At 47.3% G+C, this 24,738-nt stretch overlaps 1 protein-coding gene across 14 annotated transcripts in view; it reads left to right on the top strand.

The window, feature by feature from the left end:
- Positions 1-24,738, top strand: part of UBR4 (ubiquitin protein ligase E3 component n-recognin 4) — a 1,723,360-nt gene that overhangs the window by 1,209,182 nt on the left and 489,440 nt on the right. For all 14 annotated transcript variants that reach the window (XM_086921716.1, XM_086921718.1, XM_086921717.1 and 11 more), the window contains 2 exons: positions 11,755-11,899; positions 13,605-13,690. In XM_086921716.1, the coding sequence (XP_086777842.1) occupies positions 11,755-11,899; positions 13,605-13,690 (231 nt within the window). The remainder of the gene's footprint in view (positions 1-11,754; positions 11,900-13,604; positions 13,691-24,738) is intronic.

The raw sequence follows: 24,738 nt of genomic DNA, 5'->3' as shown, positions 1-24,738 counted from the left end.
CCCACGCGCTGATCTACCTGTCGAGGCAACACGCCACACAATAGTATTAAGAGGTGTTGCTCCATTAAAAACCTAGTAGTAAGGAGTCGTATGGGGACCTTCGCAACAAAGTGATCTTCTGGTTAAATAAAAACCGACCTTTACCCCCCTCCTCACCCACTGAAATACTATTTGTAAGGTGAGTGGACTGGGTGGGCCATGGTACTAAGGATCTGGAGGGAGATTGCATTTTAATCTCGTTTAACCCCTTCGAGGCTGATGACGAGCTGGGCTCGTCATGGTGTAGCCTCCTCAAACACTGATGACGAGCCCAGCTCGTCATGAACAATGGGATTTAGAAATCTGCAGCACAGCAGCAGAATACCATGAGCATCGATGGTGTTAAGGACCCATGGGTGGTAGATACCATTCGAAGAGAAGCCAGGTTTGCTAGACGGGGGGACGTCCAGACACTGGGCCTATCGTATTTCTATCCCCATAGGCAAAGTCTCATTCAATCATATTCCAACTTTGGTCAACCCCCAGCTAGAAGATACCCCTTGGAAATAACACCCCTTGCCCAGCTACGCCCATTTCTCTTCAACCACTTTGGTCCCCTTTCCGACCTTGAGGCCATAGATTGACATCATATAACACCCCGTTTGACTCCCCCTGCTGAAGTAGTTGATCACGAGCCGACGAGGTGGAATAGGAAGACCCCACATTCATTTGATAATCTAGATGTAGTTATGGGAGGCTTACCCACAAGGGAGACTACTTCACCAGCATCCAAAGACGATCCAGAGGCTACGATGAGTGGGGATTCTATGAATAACCTTAGGTTCATGGAGAACAGGAGGGTTAGAGGGAGCAACCAGGTACTTCCTGCAATCTCGGCCCTGCCACCCCCCCTGCGGCCTCTGTCCTAGATAATCTGAAAATACTATCTTGGAATATCGCAGGGATTAAGGCCCGTATGCTCTCTGAAGATTGGATGGAGTTTGTGGATAAATTTGACATCATCCTACTCCAAGAAACTTGGGCACCTGAACCAGTCTTCAGGTTGGGCTATATTAATTTCTTTGAACCTGCGATTAGAGGGGGCAAAGGGCGTGCTTCAGGTGGTTTATTGATATGGATAAAGCAGTCATTGGGACTTCATCCCATAGAGCTACCTGTTCAGAACCCGGATCTCCTTATAATTAAGTTGAGCAAGGCCAGCCATCGGGACCTGATTATGTTCAACATATACGCCAGAGGCATGCCTGGTGGCCGCAGTCCCCCGTTGTTGAATGTTTTAGACCATAAGCTTGTTGAAATGGGTAGTGGGAATGTTACCCTCTTAGCAGGAGACTTAAATTGTACCATTGAGCCATTGTATGACATAGGGGACAGCTGGGGTTCGGCCGAGGACGCCGCTTGGGACATTCCTGATTTGATGGTCGATAAAACTGTTAAAGCGACCGAGGCGGCAGTGAACTGGATGTCCCTTTGCCTAAACAGGGGACTCCGGGCTTGCAATGGCCGCACAAGATCGGATAAAGGAGCCAACTGTACCTTTGACAACGGTCTAAGGCGGAGCCGTATTGATTATTTTCTGTTAAAACTGGAATATTGGCCCCTATTAGTGGACATGGATGTAATACCGCGCCCAGAAAGTGATCATAACCCCTTGTCGCTCCTACTGAAACTGCAAGGTATAAATAGTCTGATGGAGCCTACCACTTCACAGACAGGGGATGTTTTGATAACTAACGATAGGAGGAGGCTGAAATGGTCCAGGGTTGTGGAGGACGAAACCTTATGGGCCAATGTTAATATAGTGGTTAAAAATGTGTGTAATGAAATGTTAAAAATTGATCTGTTGGGGGGTAGCCCGGAATTGGCAAATAATGTTATTAACCTCCATATTAGCTGTTTCGACCATTTAAAGTCCCTACTCTCTCTCCCCTGTCGGAGTGCTCCCACCAAAGCCAACTCCCACCACCAGAAATGGTATAACAAAAAATGTAGGGAGGCCCATACAGATCTTATTAAAACTATCAAATCTCGTGATATGGGCGCAGTTAAAGCAGCTAGGTTACGTTATAGAAAAACCCAGTGGGAAGCAAAACGGGAGTGGGAGGACAGGTTCTGGTCGGATCTCTTGGATGCCTCCACTTCGAACAATCCGAAAAAGTTCTGGGATTTAGTCAAGTGGGGGAAGGATCCTGACTTGTGTACCCCGGCAAATCTCGTACCTCCAGAAGAGTGGGTAATCTTTTATTCTGCCCAATTCAGCGTTGAAAATCCCAAACCCCTACCAATCTTGGGAAAGGCACCCCCGTTACACACTTATGGGGAGAAACTAATTTTTTCAGAATCAGAGGTTGAGCTTGCTCTAGGTTTGACCCTGCGAGGGAAAGCTCCCGGTATGGATCTCATCCCAGCGGATCTATTTAAATCAAATCCTGCCTTGTGGCTTCCCTATATAACCATGATTGCTAACTCATTAGCTAAAGGAGCCAGTATTCCAAAATCATGGAAGGGAGCCGAGATAATACCAATATTTAAAAAAGGCGACAGGTCCAATCCAGGGAACTACCGCCCGATCAGTCTTATTGACTCCATACAAAAAATTATCGCACATATGGTCTTGGGACGGGTCCAGGGCTGGATTGAATCTGAGGACATATTATCTCCCATGCAGGCGGGCTTCAGATCGGGTATAAGTACCATCGACCAGGTGTTCAGACTCTGTCTGATCTACTGGAAAGTGGTCTTGCTTGGTGGCGGTACCATCTTCGCAGCATTCATTGATCTGAAGTCCGCCTTCAACCTTGTGCCAAGGGACAAACTGTGGGGAGTTTTGAGAAACCTGGGTCTACCATCAGAACTACTTGACCTCATAATTAAATTCCATGAGGATAATTATGCGAGGGTGAGGTGGGGAGGCCAGGGACAAGTGACGGAAACATTCCCCGTAACTAGAGGTGTCCGTCAGGGGTGCGTCCTGGCACCAACACTCTTCCTCCTGTTCATCGATCAAGTGGTGAAATTTTTTTCGGATACCCCCACTGATGCCCCAATGTTGGCTGGGACAAGATTCCCATTGCTCATCTTCGCCGATGAAACCCTACTCCTCTCCAGAACACGCGGCGGTCTACAGCGGGCGCTGGACCACTTTGAGGAGTTCTGTGCCATTAACAATCTTGCGGTGAACGTGGGCAAAACAAAGTTTATGGTTTTCTCGAGAAACCATCCTGTCCGGAGCTCCGTGAGCTTAAGTGGAGTCAACCTTGAGCAAGTTGAGAGCATGACTTACCTGGGGGTCACCCTAGACAGCCGCTTGAGATGGAAAGATCAAGTTGGTGTACAACAACTTGAGTTAGCACGGCTAACTGGCTGTCTAATAAAGAAGCAAAAGAGATCCATCACTAAGCGGGTCACCCCAGCTCTCAAGATCTATGACGCCAAAATCAGCACTGCAATCTTATATGGCGCAGATCTCTGGGGCTACATGGACCTCTTAAATCTCTTTAAAACCCAATGCAAGTTCCTACGGAACCTGGTAGGTCTACCACAGTCGTCTCCATCTATTCCCCTCTGCTTGGATCTGGGGTGCCTTCCGATCAATGAGATGGCCAGATTCAGATTGGTGGCCCTGTGGAGGCGAATATGGACCTCCCCTGACCTGACTTTATTTGCGAAAGAACTAGCAGAAGTCAGGTCAATTGGTGGCTCTGGAAAAATCCCATGGCTCCAAGCTGTAAAAAACATCCTGGTAGATATGGGTTTAGAACAACTATGGACAGCTCCCTCCACTAATGCCTTTCCCTCCAAACAAGAGTTTAAAGCATTGTATTGGGCGTCTCTTCGTCAAAATCGAGTTTCGATCTCCAGCCTTACCAGCCTCACGGGCAGGTTCCTTACTTTTAAGTTAGACCTGTCCAGTGAGCCCTACTGGGATGTCATTAATAAACCGCTGGACAAGAAACTCTACCACCAGTTCAGGGTAGGTGCTTTGCCATTGAACACCTTTGTAAATAAATGGTCCACTGGTGTCTCAGATCTTTGTAAAGGCTGCTCGGGGCAGAAGGAATCAGAGGGCCACTTTCTTTTTGCCTGCCCTAGCTACTTGGCGCCGCGAAACAAATGGTTAAAACCACTGTTTCAGCGTTTACCATTTAGAAAATCTGCAGAGGCCATTTGGGCGCTAAAGACTATCACCTCTGAGGTCTTCGTAGTGAGCCTAGCCAAATATCTGGGGTGGGCCTGGATCATCAGGTCAAAACATATGTCAAAGTCGTTAGAGCCCTCCAATACTACTTCATAAGGTGGCATACTCTGTCTACTGCATAAACATAAGATTGCACTGATCGCACTTCCTGCACTTTATGTATGAAATGGTGTCCCATTGATTGTTATGGTTTGCTATGTAACTGTAAACCTTTATGCTCTTATCAGGTTTCTTACTTAACATGTTTAATACTCTTTTTAAATTTCCTTATAATCAACTTATCTGAGGTTTATTATCGTAAGGTTTACTTGGCTTACTTTATTTGTATGTAGTCTTTGTCTACTAATGTATTGTTTTTTATACTCGAACCTAGTTCATGTTGTAGTGAGATTTTAATTAACAGCAAACACATCTGCATATGTTTTTCCCTTGTAAAAAGTTTTCTAAGTTATAGTTTTTATAAATGTACCACAATGTGTCTTTTATGATTCATCAAATCGAAATAAAGACTTGAAACCTGAACCTGAAAAAGAGTGTGGAAGTGGGCCATCCAGAGAAACATTTTTCTCATGGCGAAACACCTCCCAGGCAAGGGCAATCAGATAGCGGATCTGGTCAGCAGACACAGGCAGCAAGTGCACAAGTGGGAGATTCACCCCTCAGTGCTTCAACCATACTTCCAACAGTGGGGACAACCAGAAATAGACCTGTTCGCCACAAAAGAAAACGCAAAATGCTGGTCCTTCGCCGCAAGGTTCCCACACCCGCAGTCTCAGGGCAATGCGATATGGATGAACTGGTCAGGCAAATTTGCCTACGCTTTTCCACCAGCACCGTTGATACTGCCGGTGGCACGCAAATTGCGCCAGCACTCCATGACGCTAATCCTAGTTGCTCCCACATGAGCGAGGCAACAGTGGTACACCATGTTCCTAGAACTTTCCGTGGTGCCTCATCAAAGACTACTGCTAACACCCAGCCTCTTAACGCAGAGCCATGGAGACATTCAGCACCCAGATCCGCAGCAGCTGAACCTTGCAATCTGGCTCCTAAGGTCCTAGAGTTCGGCTACCTCAACTTACCTCCTGACTGCATGAACATTATCAGGGAGGCAAGAAAGCCTACAACAAGAGCTTGCTATGTGTCAAAGTGGAAACGCTTTGTCATTTATTGTAATAACGACATAAACCCACTAGACGCGTCCATTCAAAATATCATATGCTATCTTTTGCACCTACACCGCTGCAATCAAGCCTATGCGTCCATACGGATACACTTAGCAGCCATAGCTGCTTACCTTCAAAACAGACATCACCTTTCACTATTCAGAGTGCCTGCAATTAAGGCATTCAGGAGGGCCTTAAACGAGTGATCCCCCCCAAGACACCCACCTTCACCTGTCTGGAACCTAAACGTTGTTTTAACCAGACTAATGGGACCACCTTTTGAGCCATTACACTCCTGTGAGATAACATTTTTAACATGGAAGGTGGCCTTGTAGCCATTACTTCGCTTAGAAGAGTTAGCGAGCTGCAAGCCCCAACTATTCAAGAGCCATTCATTCAAATTCACGCAAATAGGGTCGTGCTTCGGACAAACCCTAAATTCATGCCCAAAGTGGTATCATACTTCCACATCAATCAAACAATAGAACTGCCAGTGTTCTTCCCAAATTCACAGTCAGTCCCTGAAAGAGCCCTGCACACACTGGATGTTAAGAGAGCTCTCCTATATTACATAGACAGGACAAAAGATTTCAGGAAGACGAAACAGTTGTTTGTTGCCTTTTCACCACAGCACAAAGGTAACCCTATTTAAAAAAAAATGGTTTAGCTAGATGGATAGTTAAATGCATCAAAATATGTTACATTAAAGCTAAACGTACTTTAACAGTGCCCCCAAGAGCGCATTCCACACGCAAAATGGGAGTATCCATGGCTTTCCTAGGGAACATTCCTCTAGCGGAAATATGTAGAGCAGCCACATGGAAACCATACATACATTTACCAAACACTACTGCGTAGATGTACACTCCAAGCAGCTGTAGGACAGGCTATTCTCAAAACTCTTTTTCAGACTGCTGCAGCTGGCACAGGTAGCCACCGCTAAGGGAGAGACTGCTATACATTCTATTCACAGATATGAATTCAGCAGCCCACATGCCTCGAACGGAATATGCTACTTACCAGTATGCATCTGTTCTTGGCATGTAGGGCTGCTGACATTCATATTGCCCGCCCTCCTCCCTGGTGCCAGTAGCAGCTGCAGCATTATCTTTTGCATGGCAATCTCTTACTTTACTATCTCCATCTCTGCCACAATGGCGAAAAACAATCTGACGATGGAGTGGATGGAGAAGATGCTCATGCACACTGTAGTCTAGGGGAGGAGTCACCTATCTCGTGATACTTCGAAGACTCTTCCAGGACAACAAGGTGCAATCATCCGGACCCAACACTAGGCGGCGATCTATGCACAGATATGAATGTCAGCTGCCCTACATGCCAAGAACAGATGCATACTGGTAAGTAGCATATTCCTTTGGAATCATACTCCCACACCGTGGGAGGTATGATTCCACACACTGTAAAGCTCCTCCGGGAGGCCCTCACTGCTCCCGGTACCAGTCTTCTAGATCCGAACAGCAAACTATGGCTGCTGTCAACCAGAGACCTGATTCTGCCCTCCTGCTGCTGAGCCAAGCTAGAGCAGAGGAAGGCAGGAAAATAGGTTTCATGTAACAAGGAGGTGTGACCACCTCCCAGACAAAACGTAGTGTCTTTGGACAGGGTGGGAGCGCTTGCCAGCGCCCCTAGACTACTTTGAAGGGCACATTTGGTGCCCTCCTTCCATACTCCAGTTGAAACCAGTTAAAGGAGCTGTTGGCTCGCAATCCGGTGCGAAACTGGACAAAGGACATGGGAGTATCCTCCCCATTGTCTAGCCCCTCCTCCCCAGGAAGGGACCCCTGAATCGTCCCAACCCTTTCCTTAGGGTACTCAGGGCTTACTTGTGGGTGGGTCCCTAGATTTGCATGGGACAAGATTCGATCCAAAACCACTTCAACCATCTTTTGGACTTTGTTGGACTTTGCTTTGGGAACCAAGACTACAAGTGGGAAGACTCCTGCTGCTCTTGGTCTCCTAGTCCTGCAAGTCTGCTGCAACATTTGTGCCTGTGTGCGATACAGATTCTTCACAAGGCCAGTGGAAGGAATCTCCCTTGGAGTGAAGAGGTCACCACCCTGCATCTTCAGGCACCGCAACAAAGCTGTCCAGTCTGCTGATCCAGGGCTTCATGGACTTCAAAAGGCTCAGCATCACAGGTGGTGGTTCTGCAACTCCCACAAGGCCTGCACTGCTTTCTCACGGAGTTTGAGGGCTGTATCCCTCATCAGAACCGCTGGTGCAGAACACCAGTGCACCACATCAACTTGCCGTTGCCAAGGCTTGTTGAGACTCCTCCAAAGATCTTTGGCCTCCAAGAAGCTCCGTCCTCGAGTTTCTCCTGCAGCCAATAACTTCGCCTGCACCGTATCCTTTGCACCATGGGCTGTCATCCTTTAGTGAACTGCTCAAGGTCCGCTTGGGACTCCTGCGCCTCCGGCCTGTGGGTCATCTTGAGGGTCTTCTTCAGCTTCAGTGGGCTCCCCTGTTTGCTCGGGGCCTGCTCTGACTTGCATGCTCGATGTGAGTCATTTGGACCTTGCTGGCCCTGACACTGCACCTTTTTCGACTACTATGTCTGTTGCCATTGCCAAGGCTTGTGGTGCCCCTGCCGGACACTGACCCCTTGGCTCTTGACATCCGATGTTGGACAGCTCATGACAGGCTCTTGGTCTTCCACAGCGTCACCTGATCCGCACAGCTGCAACTTCAAGGGCACAGTCCACTCTCCGCATCTCCGACATCAGTGGGGATTCGTCTTCGGTGCCTCCTGGTCACCCCCGAGTGGCATAGACTGTCATCTCTGCTTGCAGGTACCTCTCATCTTTAATCCAACTTTGGGTTCCAGTGGACTCCCTTGCCTTCTTCGCCAGCGGCATCTTCACTGAAGTCCTCCATTGTGGTCTACGGCGGTTTCCGACTTCACTTGGCACTTATGCACCCGGCTTCCCTGGTGTATGTATCCTAGTTCCTGGGGTATCCACGGGTGGGGTGCCTCTCCAACCTTCCAACCTCCACAAGGTTTCTTCAGTGTTCGCTGGGAAGTGTCCTTTTTCTTAAAAACTGCAACGCGACATACCTTTTGACTTGCATTGCGTCCCGCTCTGCACACGACCTCCGTAAGGTTCCTAGATACTAACCTTGGATGGTTACTTGCATTCCGACTCTTCTGCGTCTTTTGAGCCCATGATTGACTTAGGTCATGGTTTGCATTCCACTATTGTAGTATATGGTTTGGACTTCCCCTGAAGGCAACTGTGTATTTGTGCTACTTACGTGTTCCATTTCCAAAGTATTTGTGTGTACTGTTTATATCTCTGGGTAAGAGATATTGCAGTGTGTTAGTGAGTGTTTATAATAAATACATATTTTTATAACTATACTGTTTTGTTTTTTCTCACTTAACCTGTACCATAAGATTAAGTACTAGTAAAACAAGCTGCGTTAAACTCCTTGATTAAGCCCGATGGCTGCTCTCCACAGCTACCAATTAGAGAGCTTTCTAAGGTTGTCTAAGACCACTAAAATGACCATAAGGGTTGTCTGGATTGTTGCACGGTGCTACACTCACATATATGTGTACTATATACTTAAGCCAGCCTCCTACATTATTGTTCAGTATTTTTTGGGTCCTGATTGTTAAAAACAAATATGTTACACAAATGTTTTACCGAAGTGAAGGAGATTGATATTGCAAACCAACCAAAGGTGGCACTTAGACCAAGAAGAAATGATCACAGACAATATGTGATTCTGGTCTGCTTTCTGTAACATTTTCTAGTAAAGCAGCTCAAGATTCCACTTAATTCTTTTTAAGTAATACACTGCTAACTATATTGAAAGGTTAGTTTACCTGGCATTGTATGTCTACAGGTGAGCTGCTGCATGTTTATCTGTAGATTCAGCTGGATAATTGGGTGTGCCCCACTGCATGAGACAGCGGGACTGTACAGGACATCATAGATTTCAGCGTTCAATATCCCTTTCTTTAGAACTGCAACTTTTCCTCCCCATTTGTGGGGCAGCTCTACCTAATTGACTGATGTGTCATCATTCTGTAGGAAGGGGGATTAAAAAGCATGGTTAAGCTGGTCTTTTTGGTGCATGTCCGCCCCCATTTGGAAGAGCCAGAGGGAAGACAATGGGCTACCTGGAACCAAAAGGGGTGGTTGTATTTGGGTAAAGAGATCCAAATCCAGTAGTCAACCATCAATCAAAGTAACGCAATGTCCAGCTCGGTGTTTGTCTTTTATGTAAAAGAAAGTACTTAATCACACTGTAAAACAATTTACTATATGATTACATTTGATTAGTGAATACAGGGTGGTACCTCCAGTCATCATCTTTGGTAAGCATCACTCCCCCCTTGCCCAGTACTCTATACCTGTCAAGTAATAGTAGTCCCAAGTACTCTGTGGGTTGAGGCATTAATTATGCACAGATGCCCATTATTTTAATTTTACTCCTACAGGTTTAGATGCCCAACACAGTTCAGTAGTGGTTACCCACCTCAATATATTGATTAGGGCAGAAAGTCTTTAGTCCTTGGATTTGGTTCTTTTGTATCTGCCTTGTTCTGTCCACAGGGTGAGGCCTGTGTTATCTGGTTGTGCAAATGGGATGGGGTTAAGGTTGAGCGTAGCCCACATCCTTGGCGTGCGCATTGTCCTCGCTTCGAAATAGAAATTGTTTTACGAGTTCAGTGCAGCTGGTACTGGCATATTGGTACAGTGTCTTCTTCCATTTCAGCCTCATTAGACCAATTCATTAGCGGTTCTACAATTGCAGCTTTCCCAGTATGATTCCACTCCACTTAGACAGCAATAAAGCTTTTTTCATTGATCGCGCCAGTACCCGATCACTACTCACAACTGACATAGTTATTAGAACCTGCTAAAGAGACCAAGAGATGCAACCACAGCACAGTGTATTCGGCTTTCTCTAGTTGTTACACATGCCTGGACCCCACTGGGCTTCTCCGCCTGGACAGTCTCTTGTCCTGCAGGGCCCAGCTCACTGCCCTTTCTCAGCAGGCAGGAAGACTGCAATCACTTGCCAGACCTTGATTTCCTCCAGAAGGAAGTGCAGACTTCAGGGGATTTTCTCTCACCTCTGGAAGACTGGCTGTCAAGCAGATATCAAAGCTGGTCACACAGCAGTCCTTGAACTCTCAGTGGACCCTCTCTTCCTTGGTCATGAAGAACATGGAACTGAAATGGTTTGAATCCCACTTTTATGCACATTTTAAAGGTGGGGAATGTTGAGTCACTGTCTAAAGCTTCCGGGCTTGTTTGAGTTGTTTATTTCAAATATTTCCTCCAGGCGGCACCCATATACAGCCTTTGTGTAAAGTGATGCTTCTCCCAACAGCTACCATTTGGGATGTCTCCAAGCAAGAAGTAGCCAAAATATGGGTGCAGTGAAATGCGAGTTCTATGTGTCTGGCTGTCTTGAGCCTTCCTGTTGCAGCATTCAAAAACGGACAAAAGGGCGGGGCCTGGCCTATAAACCTCCTCGCCTTGAGCAGCAGAACTGTAGACCCACCACTCACCCCTACCATCAACCAGATGGCTCTTGTTAGGAAAAACAGCAACCCCTTTCTAACAAAGTCTTAATGGATTTTCTAACGGCAGCTCTGTCTTTGCTTGCCTCTTGGGTGTGTGGATCCCCCTCTTCCAACTAGAAGAACACAGGCAATGCACGTTCATTGTCTATTTAAGCTATTTTCCATTGTGTGCCAGGCTAAATCAGGTACATCCAAAATGGATCTCAACTGCTTCAGTACTTCGATTCAAATGCACAGTCCTGCTACCATGTATGTATCATAAACTCACCATACACACATTCACACAAGATACCAGCACAAGGATCTATGTCTCACATAAGAACAGAAAATTGCAAGAGCGGTCAGCTGACCACACTCCCACTGACACAGAAAAGGGTGTGGTTATATTGCAAATCATATACATGGTACATTGCCACCAGTGCTTTGTATTACACCGAGGACAGGGACACTAGTCCACTGTCTTTCAAGAGGGCAGGCTTGGTGCGTCACAGGACCCGTCCTGGACTCCACGTTGTCAAAGACCGGAGTAGGCTTCTGCGCACATGCTAGATTCGAGTGGCACCAGGGCCAGCATGAAAGTATGGATACCAGATTAACCTTCACTTGGGCACTCAGGTCAGGGATACATGGTCCTTAACGAAGCAGGGCACATTTCAGCCCCAAGTGTGAACAATCTGTATTCTGTCAGTTGTTTGGCATTTCCTGTCACCAAGTATGGGGCAGTGGTAGTTCTACACTACCTTGTTAGAAGAACTGTTGATTGATTATGACACTTAAAATAAAAATGTCTATTTCTAAATTATAGATTTTTCCTACTATTTCAGGAACTCAAACAAGGCACAGCAGGAACTGTTGCTGGATCTCATGTGGTCCATCTGGCCTGAACTACCAGCCTATGGTCGCAAGGCTGCGCAGTTTGTGGATCTCTTGGGTTACTTTTCACTGAAAACCCCTCAGACTGAAAAAAAGGTAAAGGTGATGAGTTATATAAAAAGAAAATTGCCGTTTATTGCACAACATTGCTTGCTACAAACCTGGCCTAGTTTAGATTGTAGCTCTGAACTTTCTTATAAAACTCTACTCCTGTGGTCCATTTTTTCTTACTCTTAAAAGTTATTTTTCATCCAGATTTTCAATATTTAGCACCAATTCTTTATTTTTTTTCCTCCTCGTTTCTCATTTTGTCTTCCTTGCTTTCACTGTGTCAGTGTCTGATGATGAAAAAAATCCCCTTTCTGCAGAAATTACTGTTAACTATCACCCTTAAGCAAGAGCACAAATTAAGCCCTGCCTTCGCTCTGTTTTCGTTATGTGCAACTCACTTTAGAGTGCAAAAAGTTGTACATGTTGGGATCCTTGTGAGAATGAGTTGGACATAAATCTTTTTGGCATTTTCTCCTCTCCATGAACCTGCATTCATTTGTCAGTGATAGTCTGTGCTAAGAGCTATCAATGACTTGCATTCCTAGCATACTCTACTGCATTGTTTTATCTTGAATACTTGAATCTTACAGCACTATTACTTTGTGGGATCACAGTGATTTGACAATGTGTAGCTTACTTTTTGCCATTGGTAACAGCACCATGGTATCCTGTTATGTGTACCAGTTGTGTGTATTTCAACTGTCTTGGCAATGGATCTCACTGATGTCTCTGTGTCCTAATGTTGTTACTAAAGATTATGTAACATGGTGTCATTGTGTTTCCAGGTTTCGTTGTTTAGTGCTATTGGTGCATATAAATGACCGAAATAAATGCCAAATATGGGTGTACTGTCACTGTTACTCGTGTTAATATTATGTCCTGTCTTAAATGTGTTTCCTTTGGTAAGTAATAGAATTGCTCCAGAAGTGTCATGTAGAAAATGATGTGGTTTTATCCTGCACTGGAATATGCACCATTTTAACTCTGTTAGATGAATGGCCCATTTACCCATCAACTTTGTGTGGTATTATGCGGCAGAGGCTGCAGGTGGTGGTCTGAGCTAAGTAGTTCCAGAGGTGTTACCTCATTGGCTTGTGTGGAAGAGGTGCACTTGGAGGCCTAGGATTGTGTGGAAGTTAAAATTAGTAATGATAATACAGGTGCTTTGGATATAAAGGGAGAATAAGATGTGGAATGTGATAGTTGGATGGTGCTTATTATAAATGTTCTGTGGCGGAGGGTAAGCCAGTTGACTTGTTGCAAATGTGTTTGGGTCATAGCCTTTATCAACTCAGTGCTCTGTTTCTTCTGTTTGTTGGGGGAGATGTTCCTGCAGAACTTAGATTTCAGAATCAACATTGACTCGTTTCAAATAGCTATTGTAAGGAATGCATTTGTTAGCCTTTGATGGGGAAATTGATGTATTTGCTTTTGTTTGAGGATGGAGGGCCTGCACCTCTTGGTTTGCACACTATGGCTTAAGTGTTTAAACTCTCTGACAAAAAGTTCACCTAGAAGCGTGTGGTAGTGGAGTTTGAACCTTGTAGCATGCCGACTGGCAAGCCGTGTATGGCATGGAATGGGCTCTGGTAGTGGTTTACTGTATGAGAGAGCCTGCTTCATGTGTTGGACTAAGTTGCATATGCCATCTTGGGTAATAGAAGTGGGGTGGCATTTAGAAGGGGAGACCTTAGTGTGGTCGTTGTTTGGAGGAGGAAAATCTTTTTTCTGACTGTTTGCTTTTTTTCAGTTTAAGGAATATTCGCAAAAGGCTGTGGAGATTCTGCGAACTCAAAACCATAGCCTGACGAAACACCCAAATTCCAATATCTACAAGTGAGTAGCATACCTTCAAAACATTGTTTACCTGTTCAGTTATTATTCTCTCTGACCCTAGAATAACTGTAAACGTTCTTGTTAAACTATAAGACATGATTCCTGTATATGTAAACCTACAGGCCAGTCTCCTAATCCTTAAAGCACTGTAAAGGCACTGGTAGAATTATTTGCTACTTATTTTATTATATGTAGACCAGCAAGACAGTCATATAGTATATGTAGAGTTGAAGTGTCCTATGCTGTGACTAGTAGAGATATGATGCCATGTATTGGTTAGCAATGACCCAGGACCTTTTTTCAGTACACACACAGTAGGGGTGGCATAAGAGGTGCATAGATTTCTACTGGCACCTAAAGAGCTTCTGCACTTTGTCATGGACTTTTAAGCATTCAAACATTTTGGGACACTTTCATTTGTATGCCTAAATATTGAGCCTTTTCGTTATATTAATACCCTTTCAATGGAGAAACACCTATCTGAAAGAGACCATTATAGATTCCTTACCTGTAGATTTACCCCTCAGGCGTCAGACTGTATCCGTAGAACTTTTCGTCAGTAGTACCCCTGCGCGTCGAAAGGTGGCATCGGTCGGCTCCACGTTCGTCGTTGGTGTCCAGGTCGCCGGGATGACATCGCAGTAGCTACTTAAACGCCGCCCTCATACGATGACGTCAGTTCTTTCTTTTTCGCGCCAGCCAGTGCAGATCCGGAGAGAGCGGTATCTCCAGTCATTTTCTGACATTTTTGCGACTTTTGTCGACACCGTTTTTGAGTCTATTCACTCCTGGTGCACGCATGACCAGTCACCCTCGGCCCAGCTTCAAGGCTTGCGACACCTGCCGTAAGCTTATGGCGGTTACGGACCCGCACCACTTGTGCCTTTGGTGCCTGGAGAGCGACCATTATCCCAAGTCGTGCTCAGACTGCCAGACCATGAATCCGAAGTCTTTGTGGGAGCGGTCCGGAAAGCTTTTCGAGGCCCGGTAGTCCACTCTGCGCCGCTCGAGGTTCCGGTGAGGTGGGAGGTAGAGGAACCAGTCGCGGAGTTACCACCACTCGTCCTCGAAGTCTTCACACTCCTCAGGTAAGTCGAAGCACAATAAGAAGTCGAAGAAGCATCGTTGCTCTTCGACTTCTCCCCGTCCATCAGCCAACGCAATGAGAGATGCGGACGGTGCCCATTCCGCTTTTCCCCGTGAGGAGCCTGAAGGATCAACTCAGAGCTGGCCCGGGCAGCGCAACAGGGGTCGACGGACCCCCCTCGTCTCGCTATGGGTCGAGGCTGGAAGGGGACTCCTCGTCCCCCTCCGGGTTGCCCTCGTCCATCCGTGCAGGCGGCTTCCTCGTCGGAGGTCGAGTCGAGCTTGGTGGCGCCACATGGGTCGGCGAACCCCCTACGTCCTATTCTGGTTCAAGGCTGGCGAAGGGCTCCTTGTCACTCCCCAGGTCCCTCTCGTCCCTCCACGCAGGCCGCTGCCTCGTTGAAGGTCGAGTCGGCGCCATTCCGGTGCTGTCCCTTGGCTACTTCGGCTCCGGATCAGCTCCGGTTCCGGCACTGTGTGACATGGGAGAGGCCTGTCCGGCGGTGATGACGTCCTGCCTCAGGCTGCAGACTCTACAGCGCCCGATGGACGTCGAGTCGTAGACTCGTCTACGGACTCTCCCTCTTCTCCGGAGGGTGGATGCCTGCTGGTGTCGTCCTCACCGAAGGAGGGCGGGCACGTGGTGGCTTTTTCCCTGGTGTCATCCAAAGGCAGCTGTGAGAAGTTGGCCTGACATAAGATGCTCACTAATTCTAGTGATCACCTTGTATCAGTCCAAACAACTCTTATGGTGATTGGTTGTAAGTCAACCTTATAGACCAGCTATCCTAATGGTAGCATGGACAAAGCAGTCTTAGGCTAAACTCTTTTGGCATGTGAAGCCAGCTGTTTTACCACATATAACCCCTTGAATACCAAATGAAAGGACACCACACGGGTAGTTATGAAAATAAACAAGATATTTATTAACTAACAAACACCTCTGAACTCTTTGAGGTCAGATGGCTAAGCACATGACAAGACTCTTAAGAAAAATACGATAAGTTGCACAAATTACAATGGTGCCCTAGGGGCACGACAAACCATATACTAAGTAAATGGTATAAGGAAATCGATAGAAGGAATGGAGCTGTCCAGAGGCTGTAGATCGCTGGGACTACACTATCCTGACCTGAGGTAAGTAATAGGAGGCCCACGGAACGCGTGTGCAGAGTGTGAACTCACACGCGAGATGCGTAAGAAAGTCAATGGACAGTACAAATTACGAAAAGGTAAGTATTAGACAGTTCCGACTAGCTAGGACTAAAACGACTGGAAATGTGGACACTAGGAGAGTAAATCTACCCTTGAGCACCGAAATGCCCTTGTTACCTCACCCACGGGCTGCGGGTGCACAGGTGTCAAAGTGTGTCGGGTTTCCGCGTTGAAGTCTATGGAGCCTGGAAGAAAAGATGCTGCAGGCGGCCAGACGGAAGATGTCCGGAGTGATCCAAGGGTGGATCAAGGAAGATGAAGACCTGAAAGCAGAGGGGGCAATGTTCAGTCACTAGCCAGTGACTGGAGTGGAACCAGGAAGGAACCAGATGATGTTGTCCCGATCAGGTGAAGAGTGGACGCTTGACTCTGCAGCCACGTGGACCAGGTGGTGTCTTCGACGACCAGGATGGAGGCATGAGCTGTCCCACGCAGGCTCTCGCTGTCGGCGGTGTTGGGTCCGGAATCGGCGTCAACAGGCCTTGGCAAAGGCAACCCACGCGGTGAGTGGAAAAGGCGATCAAGCAAAAGGGCCCCACGCAGATCTTGTGGATGCTGGAGGGATGATCTTCTGTGCAGGAGCTGCTTGGGCCTGGGGCTTCTCAATCCCCAAAGCACTTAGTCAAGGATGCCTCTGAAGTTGTGCTGGAAGCAACGTGCAGTTTCTCCAAGATGGCCGGTCCCACATGTCTCCTCGCACCAACGAATCTCAGCTGTGCTGCAGATGTAGGTAGAGGTCGGAGAGGTCTGGGAATCCGGGTCTCGTCAGGCTCTGAAGTCTGGATCCACTCGGGAATATGACAAAGTGAACCGCTAGGACACTTGATGGTGCCTGCAGATGCAGGGTGGACTCTCCTTGCCCACAAGGGAGATTTCTTCAGTCTTCTGTGGAGCAGAACATCGAAGTCCAGAGTTTCTTCTTGTAGAGTTTCAAATCAGGATAATCTAATTTGGAATGGGACCAGCTCCTACCTTTATTCTCCTAAAGGGGGCTGTACTACGACTAGGTCCCTCCTATGGGTGGGACCAGGAAGGGAGGTGGTTACATCCCCTATCCTTTGACCAGTTTCGCACCAGAGCTGGGGCTGGAGTGCCCCAGCAACTGGTTTGAACCGGTGTATGCACAGGGCACCTTGTGTGCCCCAGGCATGTCTCATTCCTTTCAGGCATGTCCTACCTAATACACAAAATCCTGTCTGGGGTGGTGCTAGCACCTCCTAAGGCAGGAAACCCTTTGTCCAAGCCTCCCTCGCTGGAAGGACTCCCAGCAGCAGGAGGTCAGACTTGTGTCTGTGGTGGCAGCATCCATTTTGTGATGCTGAGGCTCGAGTTAACTTTAACCGGGGTTCACAGTTAGGTACACGTTGTGTCCCTCTGAAAGGGTGGAATGATACCTGCGTCGCCAGAATTGGCGAGGGGGTAGTATTCCAATTCGTATGACACCTTATTTGACATGTTTTGATAATGCTATGCCAAAGTTAGCAATAACCGCAAGGATTATAATGCACTTAAGAGTATATGGTATAGTGTTATCATGGAAAAAGCTAAAGGACTTGGTTCCGAAAGCTGCAGACAGGCTCAGCTCATGCTAGAGCACCATCTCACAAAATTCCAAGCACTCTGCCTCCAGGATTGTTAAGGCCTGCCAAAGGAGTGACTTATAGGAGGATATGTGTCCATTTTAGGTTTAGATATAGGTATACTATATCTGAAGCAAGGGTGATTACATCACCTTGCCCCAGCTGATTGATCAGCCAGTTGTGTCAGATTTGGATGGCCAGCCAGGGGTGGCATAATACATGCTGCAGCCCCTGGTAGGCCTTGGGTTCACTTACGCCCTGGGTACCTATGGTACACTGTACAAGGACTTACAAGAGTGACCCAATACCAATTAGATATGTACCTAAGGTACATGGAGTCCATTTTACCAGAGAAAGCAGGAAGCCTGGGGTCCTGAATAGCAGTCGAAAACCAGCAAAACACTAGGCAAAAAGTTGGGGGCAACCATAGTCCGATATCCACCTTCCTACACTCTTCATCCTCGATCCACCCTTGGATCCACCCGGACATCTTCCTCCTGGTCGCCTGCAGCATCTTTCTTCACAGGCTCCATAGACTTCAATGGCGAAACCCGACATCTTCACACCTATGCACCCGCTTCCTGTGGGTGAGGTAACGCGAGTACTTCGGTGCTCTCAAGGGTATTGACTATTCCAGTGTCTAAGTTTTTAGAGTTGTATCCTTCTAGCTAGACCGGAAGTGTCCTAAATCTTCATTTACTTACCTTTTACGTTCCTATTGACTCTCGCATTAGAGTACTGACTCTGCACGCGCCGCCTGTGGGCCTCCTACTCCTAACCTAAGGGTCAGATAGTGTAGCTCCAGCGATTCCCTAGACCCTAGACCTTCTCCTTTCCCAATTAGTGGTTCTTATACCACTTACTTAGTATATGGCTTGACGCGCCCCTAGGGCCTAACTGCATATTGGGCTATTTAAAGTATTTCTAAGTGTAACTTGTTATGTGCTTTTGCCTCTGATCTCATAAAGAGTTCAGAGGAGCGTGTTAGTAAATAAATACATATATATTTTATATATATCCTGTGTGGTGTCCTTTCATTTGATATTCAAGGGGTTACATATGGTAAAACCGCTGGCTTTACACGCCCTCAAGAGTCTTTTAGCCTAAGACTGTTCTGTCCACGCTACCTCTAGGATAGCTGGTCTATAAGGTTGACTTTACTACCATCACCATAAGGGTTGTTTGGACTGGTGCAAGGTGCTCACTAGAATAGTGAACATCATATACCAGGCCAACTTCTCACACGCCGGACCCGGACTGGGGCAGAAACTGGGGCCTTTGACATCCGAGGACGGCGCAGGGAGCGACACCATTGGGGTCGGTGCCAGCAGAGGAGTCGTAAGGTCAACTGGCGTCGACCGGGATCCAGGCACGGATCCCACGGGGGCCGGCGGCGTCGGGGCATAAGTCGACGATGGCGCCGGGGCCGAAGCACCAGACGGCGCCGGGGCCAGAGCCACCGGCCCGCCAAGGCCCCGAGTCGTGTCTGCGGAGCCCGAAGGCGGGCCAGCAGGCCAAAACGGAGGGAAGTGAGTCCTCATGTTAATGAGGAAATCACTAATCTCCTCCGGTGTCGCTCGCAGGCCAGGGACCGAAGAGTATTGGCCTGGAGTCGGCGCCTGTATCTCCAACGGTGCCGCGCGGGCGGTGTCGCCTGAACCCTCTGCCTCGTCGCGCGAGCGGCAAGGGGTGTCGGAAGAGCAATGTCACCTCTTCGACGACTTCTTTGAAAGCCTCGACTTACCGGAGACTTGAAGCCCGACGAGTGATGACGATGACTCGCCGAGCGAAGACTGCGGCGCCGCTCGAGGAGGAAGTCGCAGAGCAGACTGCCGGATCTTGAGTTGCTAGCGAGACCGCTCCCGCCTTAGTTTCGAGGTCAAGGCCCGGCAGTCGAGGCACGGCTTGTTGTCGTGGTCGGCCCAGAGGCAGTAGACACACCGATGGTGAGGGGTCCGTCAGGCGTCGCACGGCTTGAAGCCAAGCATCCCTACGGCACCAGGAGTCGAGTCGACTCAAAAGAAGAGATCCAAAATAGACCAAAAAGTTAGTCAAAAAATGACTAGAGTACTGCTCTTCCCGGATCTGCGCTATCTGGAGTGGAAAAAAGAAGAACTGACGTCAGCCCGCGAGGGCGGCGGCTAAGTACTCCGACGACATCATCCCGGCGATCACGGCGCCGACGACGGACACAGAGCCGCAGACGACGCATACCGACGCGCAAGCGTACTGCTGATGAAAACTTTCCGGATCCAGCCTGATGCCAGGGGATATTCTAAGGTGAGGAATCTAACACTAACCTGTTTCTTTCAGATTCTGTATGTACTACATGGCTGTCATGTTGTCCGTGCGGACTAACACAGCCTTGTTTGATATTTGCTTTTGAAAAGCTTTTAATGCTAGGAATATGGCTAGTAACTGCAGATGATTGATATGAAGTAACTTTTGTTGTAGTGTCCACCTGCCTTGCATGGTTTGTTGCAGTAGGGTGGCTCTTCAGCCAGAGAGCAATGCGTCCGCTGTCAAGACTATCTGAGGAACTGGCTCTAGGAACGGTCGCCCTTTGGAAAGGATTTTGGTGTTCCACCACTGCAGAGAGCGATGAGTCCGACAGTCTACCAACACTAGATCTGTCAATTGACCTTGAGCCTGGTTCCATTGGCGTGCCAAGCACTCTTGGAGAGGACGCATTTGAAGTCTTGCAGGGGGCGCTATGAAAATGCAAGAGGCCATCATCCCTATGAGCTGCATGAACACTCTTGCTGGAAGGGAGTGTTGAGGCTGAAACTTTGTTAGAGGAGCAAGCATGCTGGATATCCTTACCTGAGTGGGATAAGCTTGCGCTGTGGAGGTGTTTATTGTGGCACCGAGGTATTGTTGTACTTTGGACGGTTGCAGATGGGACTTGGTGTGGTTTATTGTGAACCCCAAGTCGTGAAGCAGTTAGATAGTGGCATGAGTGTGTTGTACACACTGGTTGTAGGAGCTGGCTTTTATGAGCCAGTAGTCCAAGTATGGAAGACGTGGATGTGCAGACTTCTTAAATGTGCTGCCACTACTGCTAGGCACTTGGTGAATACTCTTGGTGCTGTTGTGACTCCGAATGGGAGTACTTTGAATTGATAGTGATGACCATACAAATCTGAGATACTTCCTGTGAGTTTTGTGAATGGGAATGTGGAAGTATGCATCCTTGAGATCTAGAGTAGCAAGGAAGTAGTTTTGTAACAGAAGAGGAAGGACTTGTTGGAGTGTGACCATGTGAAAACGGTCTGACTGTATATATATGGTTAGAGGTCTGAGGTCTAGAATAGGCCTTAGAGAGCCGTCCTTCTTTGGGATAAGAAAGTATAGGGAGTAAACTCCCTCATTTTGTTGGTGCAGAGGAACTGGTTTTACTGCACTTTTTTTCCAGTAGGGACATTACCTCTTGCTTTAGCTGTAATAGATGCTCTTGTGACATTGGATGCTGTTTGGGTGGTATTTTTGTGGGGGTAGATGTTCGTTCTAGCCAGTAACCTGATTGGATCATTTGTCGCACCCACCTGTCTGATTTGATGTTGGTCCGGACAGGAAGGAAGGGTTGTAGTCTTCCCCCTACAGGAGTGTAATGGTGAGGGGGAAGTGGAGGAAAGTCATTGGGCAGGGGTGGAGGCAGAGCGGGAGTTCTTAGTTTTGCCTCTGCCTTTGTTATTGTAACCCCTGTAACCCCCCTCTTTGGTAGCCCTTATTGTAAGTGGATTGGGTAGGGGCTTTGTAAGAAATAGAGGGACTATCTGAGGAGTAGCCTCTAGTGGTGCTTCTATAGGATGAGCGACGAAAAGAACGTCTGGGAGCTTGTGACTGCAAGGCTCCCATAGATTTAGCTGTGTCCATATCCTTTTTAAATTTTTTCAAGGGATACGTCCAACACAGGTCCAAATAAGTGTTGCTCATCAAAGGATTGATTGAGTATGGCACTTTGTACTTCAGGTTTGAAACCTTAAATGCGTAGCCAGGCATGCCTACACAGAAGGACACTGGTGTTAATTGCCCTGGAAGCAGTATCTGCTGCATCTAGGGCACAACAAACAGAGGTATTGGTGATGGTTTTACCCTCTTGTATAAGTTCATTGACCCTGGTCTTATATTTATCAGGAAAGTGCTGCATTATGATATCTAATTTGTCATAATGTGCCCTGTCGTACCTCGCTAATAATGCCTGAGTGTTAGCAATACGCCAAATGTTTGCTGCCTGTGACACTGTCCGCTTGCCTGAGGCGTCTAGAATCTTAGACTCTTTATCTGGTGGGGGAGCCTCGCCTGATGTTTGGGAATTGGCCCTTTTGCATGCATTGGAGACTACAAGGGAGTCTAGTAGCGCAGGCCCTTTAATGTAGGGTGGGTCTGAGGGGGCAGCCTTATACTTCTTCTCAATTCTATGTTAGTTTTATGCGTTTAAACGTCCTGGCCCTGATAAAGGTGATCCAATAATACAATATCACCGAAACATACGTAGGCCGTACACCCCAATAAGATTTGGACAATGCTTCAAGGATTGGTCAACAACACACAGATCAATGACTAACTGGTGGAATCTTCAAATTCATGTACCAACAGTGAACCACCATATGCACCTTTGGGTTACCATTTCATTCCGTTAAGTCCTGTTTCCATGTTTCTATGTATTTTTATAAAGAATAATGAATGTAGATGTATGACTGGTATGTGAGAGAGTATGTTTGTCAGTAAGACACAATATTGTTAGGGGCACAACTTTTTCCAACTGCACTTTATTCAACCGCAATGTTTGAAATCTATAAAATGTATATTGAATAATTATAAATTTCTGTTTGTGTTGTTATGTGATAAGATAAAATGCACACATGTACAAATTTTAAAAAGTAAAATTTTTTAAAAAGAAAAATAAAATAAAATGTTTTTGTAATATCTACAAGTCTTGGCTTCTGTCTATAGCATCCTATTATATGTAAATGTTTTCTGGATATATTCTTTTGACAAAAGCAATATAGGTCTTTTAAGAGGTACCCTTTATGCCTAGTTCTGTCTTGTCTCCCCCCTCTGGACCTAAAACCAATTGGGAGAACTCTTCTTTATTTCTATTAGAAGGCCACTTACCCTCCTCATGGAAGGCCGCTCAAGTCCTCCCCATCCGGAAAAATCCCAAGCTCCCCACAGAAAATCTCTAACCTTCGCCCCATCTCCCTTCTCCCCTGTCTGAGCAAAGTTTTGCAAAAACATGTCAATCATCATCTCTCCAACCACATTGAACAGACTGGCTACCTGGACCCCTCCCAATCTGGTTTTCGTCCTAAGTATAGTACTGAGACAGCCCTCGTGGCAGTCACCGACACCATCAGACTTTCCCTAGACCAGAATCAACCTAGCCTCCTAGTGTTATTATCCGCTGCTTTTGATATGGTGGACCACCAGACTCTCCTCACTAGAATCAAGGAAGCAGGAGTCGGAGGGACAGCCCTGAAATGGATAACCAGCTTTCTCTCCAACCGCTGCCAAACCATCAATTTAGGCCCCTTCAGATCTACTCCCCAAGAACTCACTAAGGGGGTGTCACAAGGCTCATGCCGGAGCCCATCGATGTTCAACATATACATAGCCCCACTGGCAATCCTCCTGAGAAAAGCATAGGATCGCCCCGATATCATACGCAGACGATACCCAGCTTACCTTCTCCTTTAATAGAACTTCTCAATCTGCCCAAAATACCTTCTCTCTAGGAATGCTGGCAATTTCACGCTGGAAGGAAAGCAATTTCCTCCAGCTGAACGCCGGTAAAACATAAGTTGTGCTCTTTGGAGATGCCCCCCTCCTATGGTCACCTTCCTGGTGGCCCCCTGAACTAGGCACACCCCCTACCCCGGCAACTACAGTCAAAAACCTCGGTGTACTCCTTGAACAGTCCCTAAACATGAAAAACACGTCAATCACACAGTCTGATCCTGCTTCCACACCCTTGGCTTACTAAGGAAAGCTTTTCCTTATCTCCCTGATACTATAAGGAAAGCTCTCACACAGGCCCTGATACTAAGCAAGCTGGACTATTGCAACGCCCTGCTGATCACAGCAAATGAGTTCTCCTTAAACAGACTACAGATGATACAGAACACTGCCGCCTGCACGGTGCCGAATGACCCCCCCCGATCAGCTTCCGCCCCCTTCCTCCATCGGCTGCATTGGCTGCCATACGAAAATGTGTGAAATTCAAGAAATGCTGCCGTACACACAAAGCTATCTGGGGCAATGGTCCTCCTCCCTAGTAGAGATACTTCACCGCCCGGCCCAGACTCTGCGCTCCAGCTCCCAATCTCTCCTCAAAATCCCCAACATAAAAAAGGCTAGATCCGGAGGCAGGTCCTTCTCGTATCAAGCCCCCCTCATATGGAACCACCTTCCTCCGGCCCCAAGACAGTGCCCGGATCATCCTAAATTCAGAAGACTCCTGAAAACTGTCCTGTTCTAATCTCCTTTCCACCACCAATGCTGCGCTTCCAAGCACTGAGATACCCCCCAGGGGGTGATTCAAGCACAATACAAATAATTAAATCAAATCAAATCCGAGTGCTGAAGAAGATCAGGCGTGACCGGGCCCGAGTCATCCTTGTGGCTCCGGACTGGGCACGAAGATACTGGTATCCCGAGCTACTCAGCATGTCAGTAGATTCCCCGATTTGTCTGCCTCTTCGGGAGGACCTTCTGTCGCAGCAGCAGGGGATGGTCCTCCACCCGAACCTGTCCAGTTTCCACCTACATGTGTGGAGATTGAGTGGCAACAGTTGAGGCCATTTGACTTGCCTCTTGAAGTCTGTGACGTGATTCTGGCAGCCAGGCTTCCCTCCACAAAATCGGTATACGCCTGCAGGTGGAACACATTTGTGGCATAGTGCACAGCAAAGGCTGTGGATTCACTTTCAGCCCCCCTTTCAGAGGTTCTCCTCTTTCTTCTTTCTCTTGCCGAGCAGGGCTCTGCTCTGGGCACTAGCAAAGGCTACCTCTCTGCCATTTCAGCCTTCTTGAGGCTTTCTGATCAGTCTTCTCTTTTCAAGTCTCTGGTTGTAAATAGATTCTTGAAAGGTATCACACGCATGTTTCCTCATGTTCCTTTCGTGATGCTTCAGTGGGAGTTGAACCTTGTTCTAACCTATTTGA

Source organism: Lissotriton vulgaris, chromosome 5, assembly GCF_964263255.1.
Source record: "Lissotriton vulgaris chromosome 5, aLisVul1.2, whole genome shotgun sequence".
NCBI lineage: Eukaryota > Metazoa > Chordata > Amphibia > Caudata > Salamandridae > Lissotriton > Lissotriton vulgaris.
Note: the sequence above shows the minus strand (reverse complement) of the source record. Positions and strands in the feature narration are given on the sequence as shown.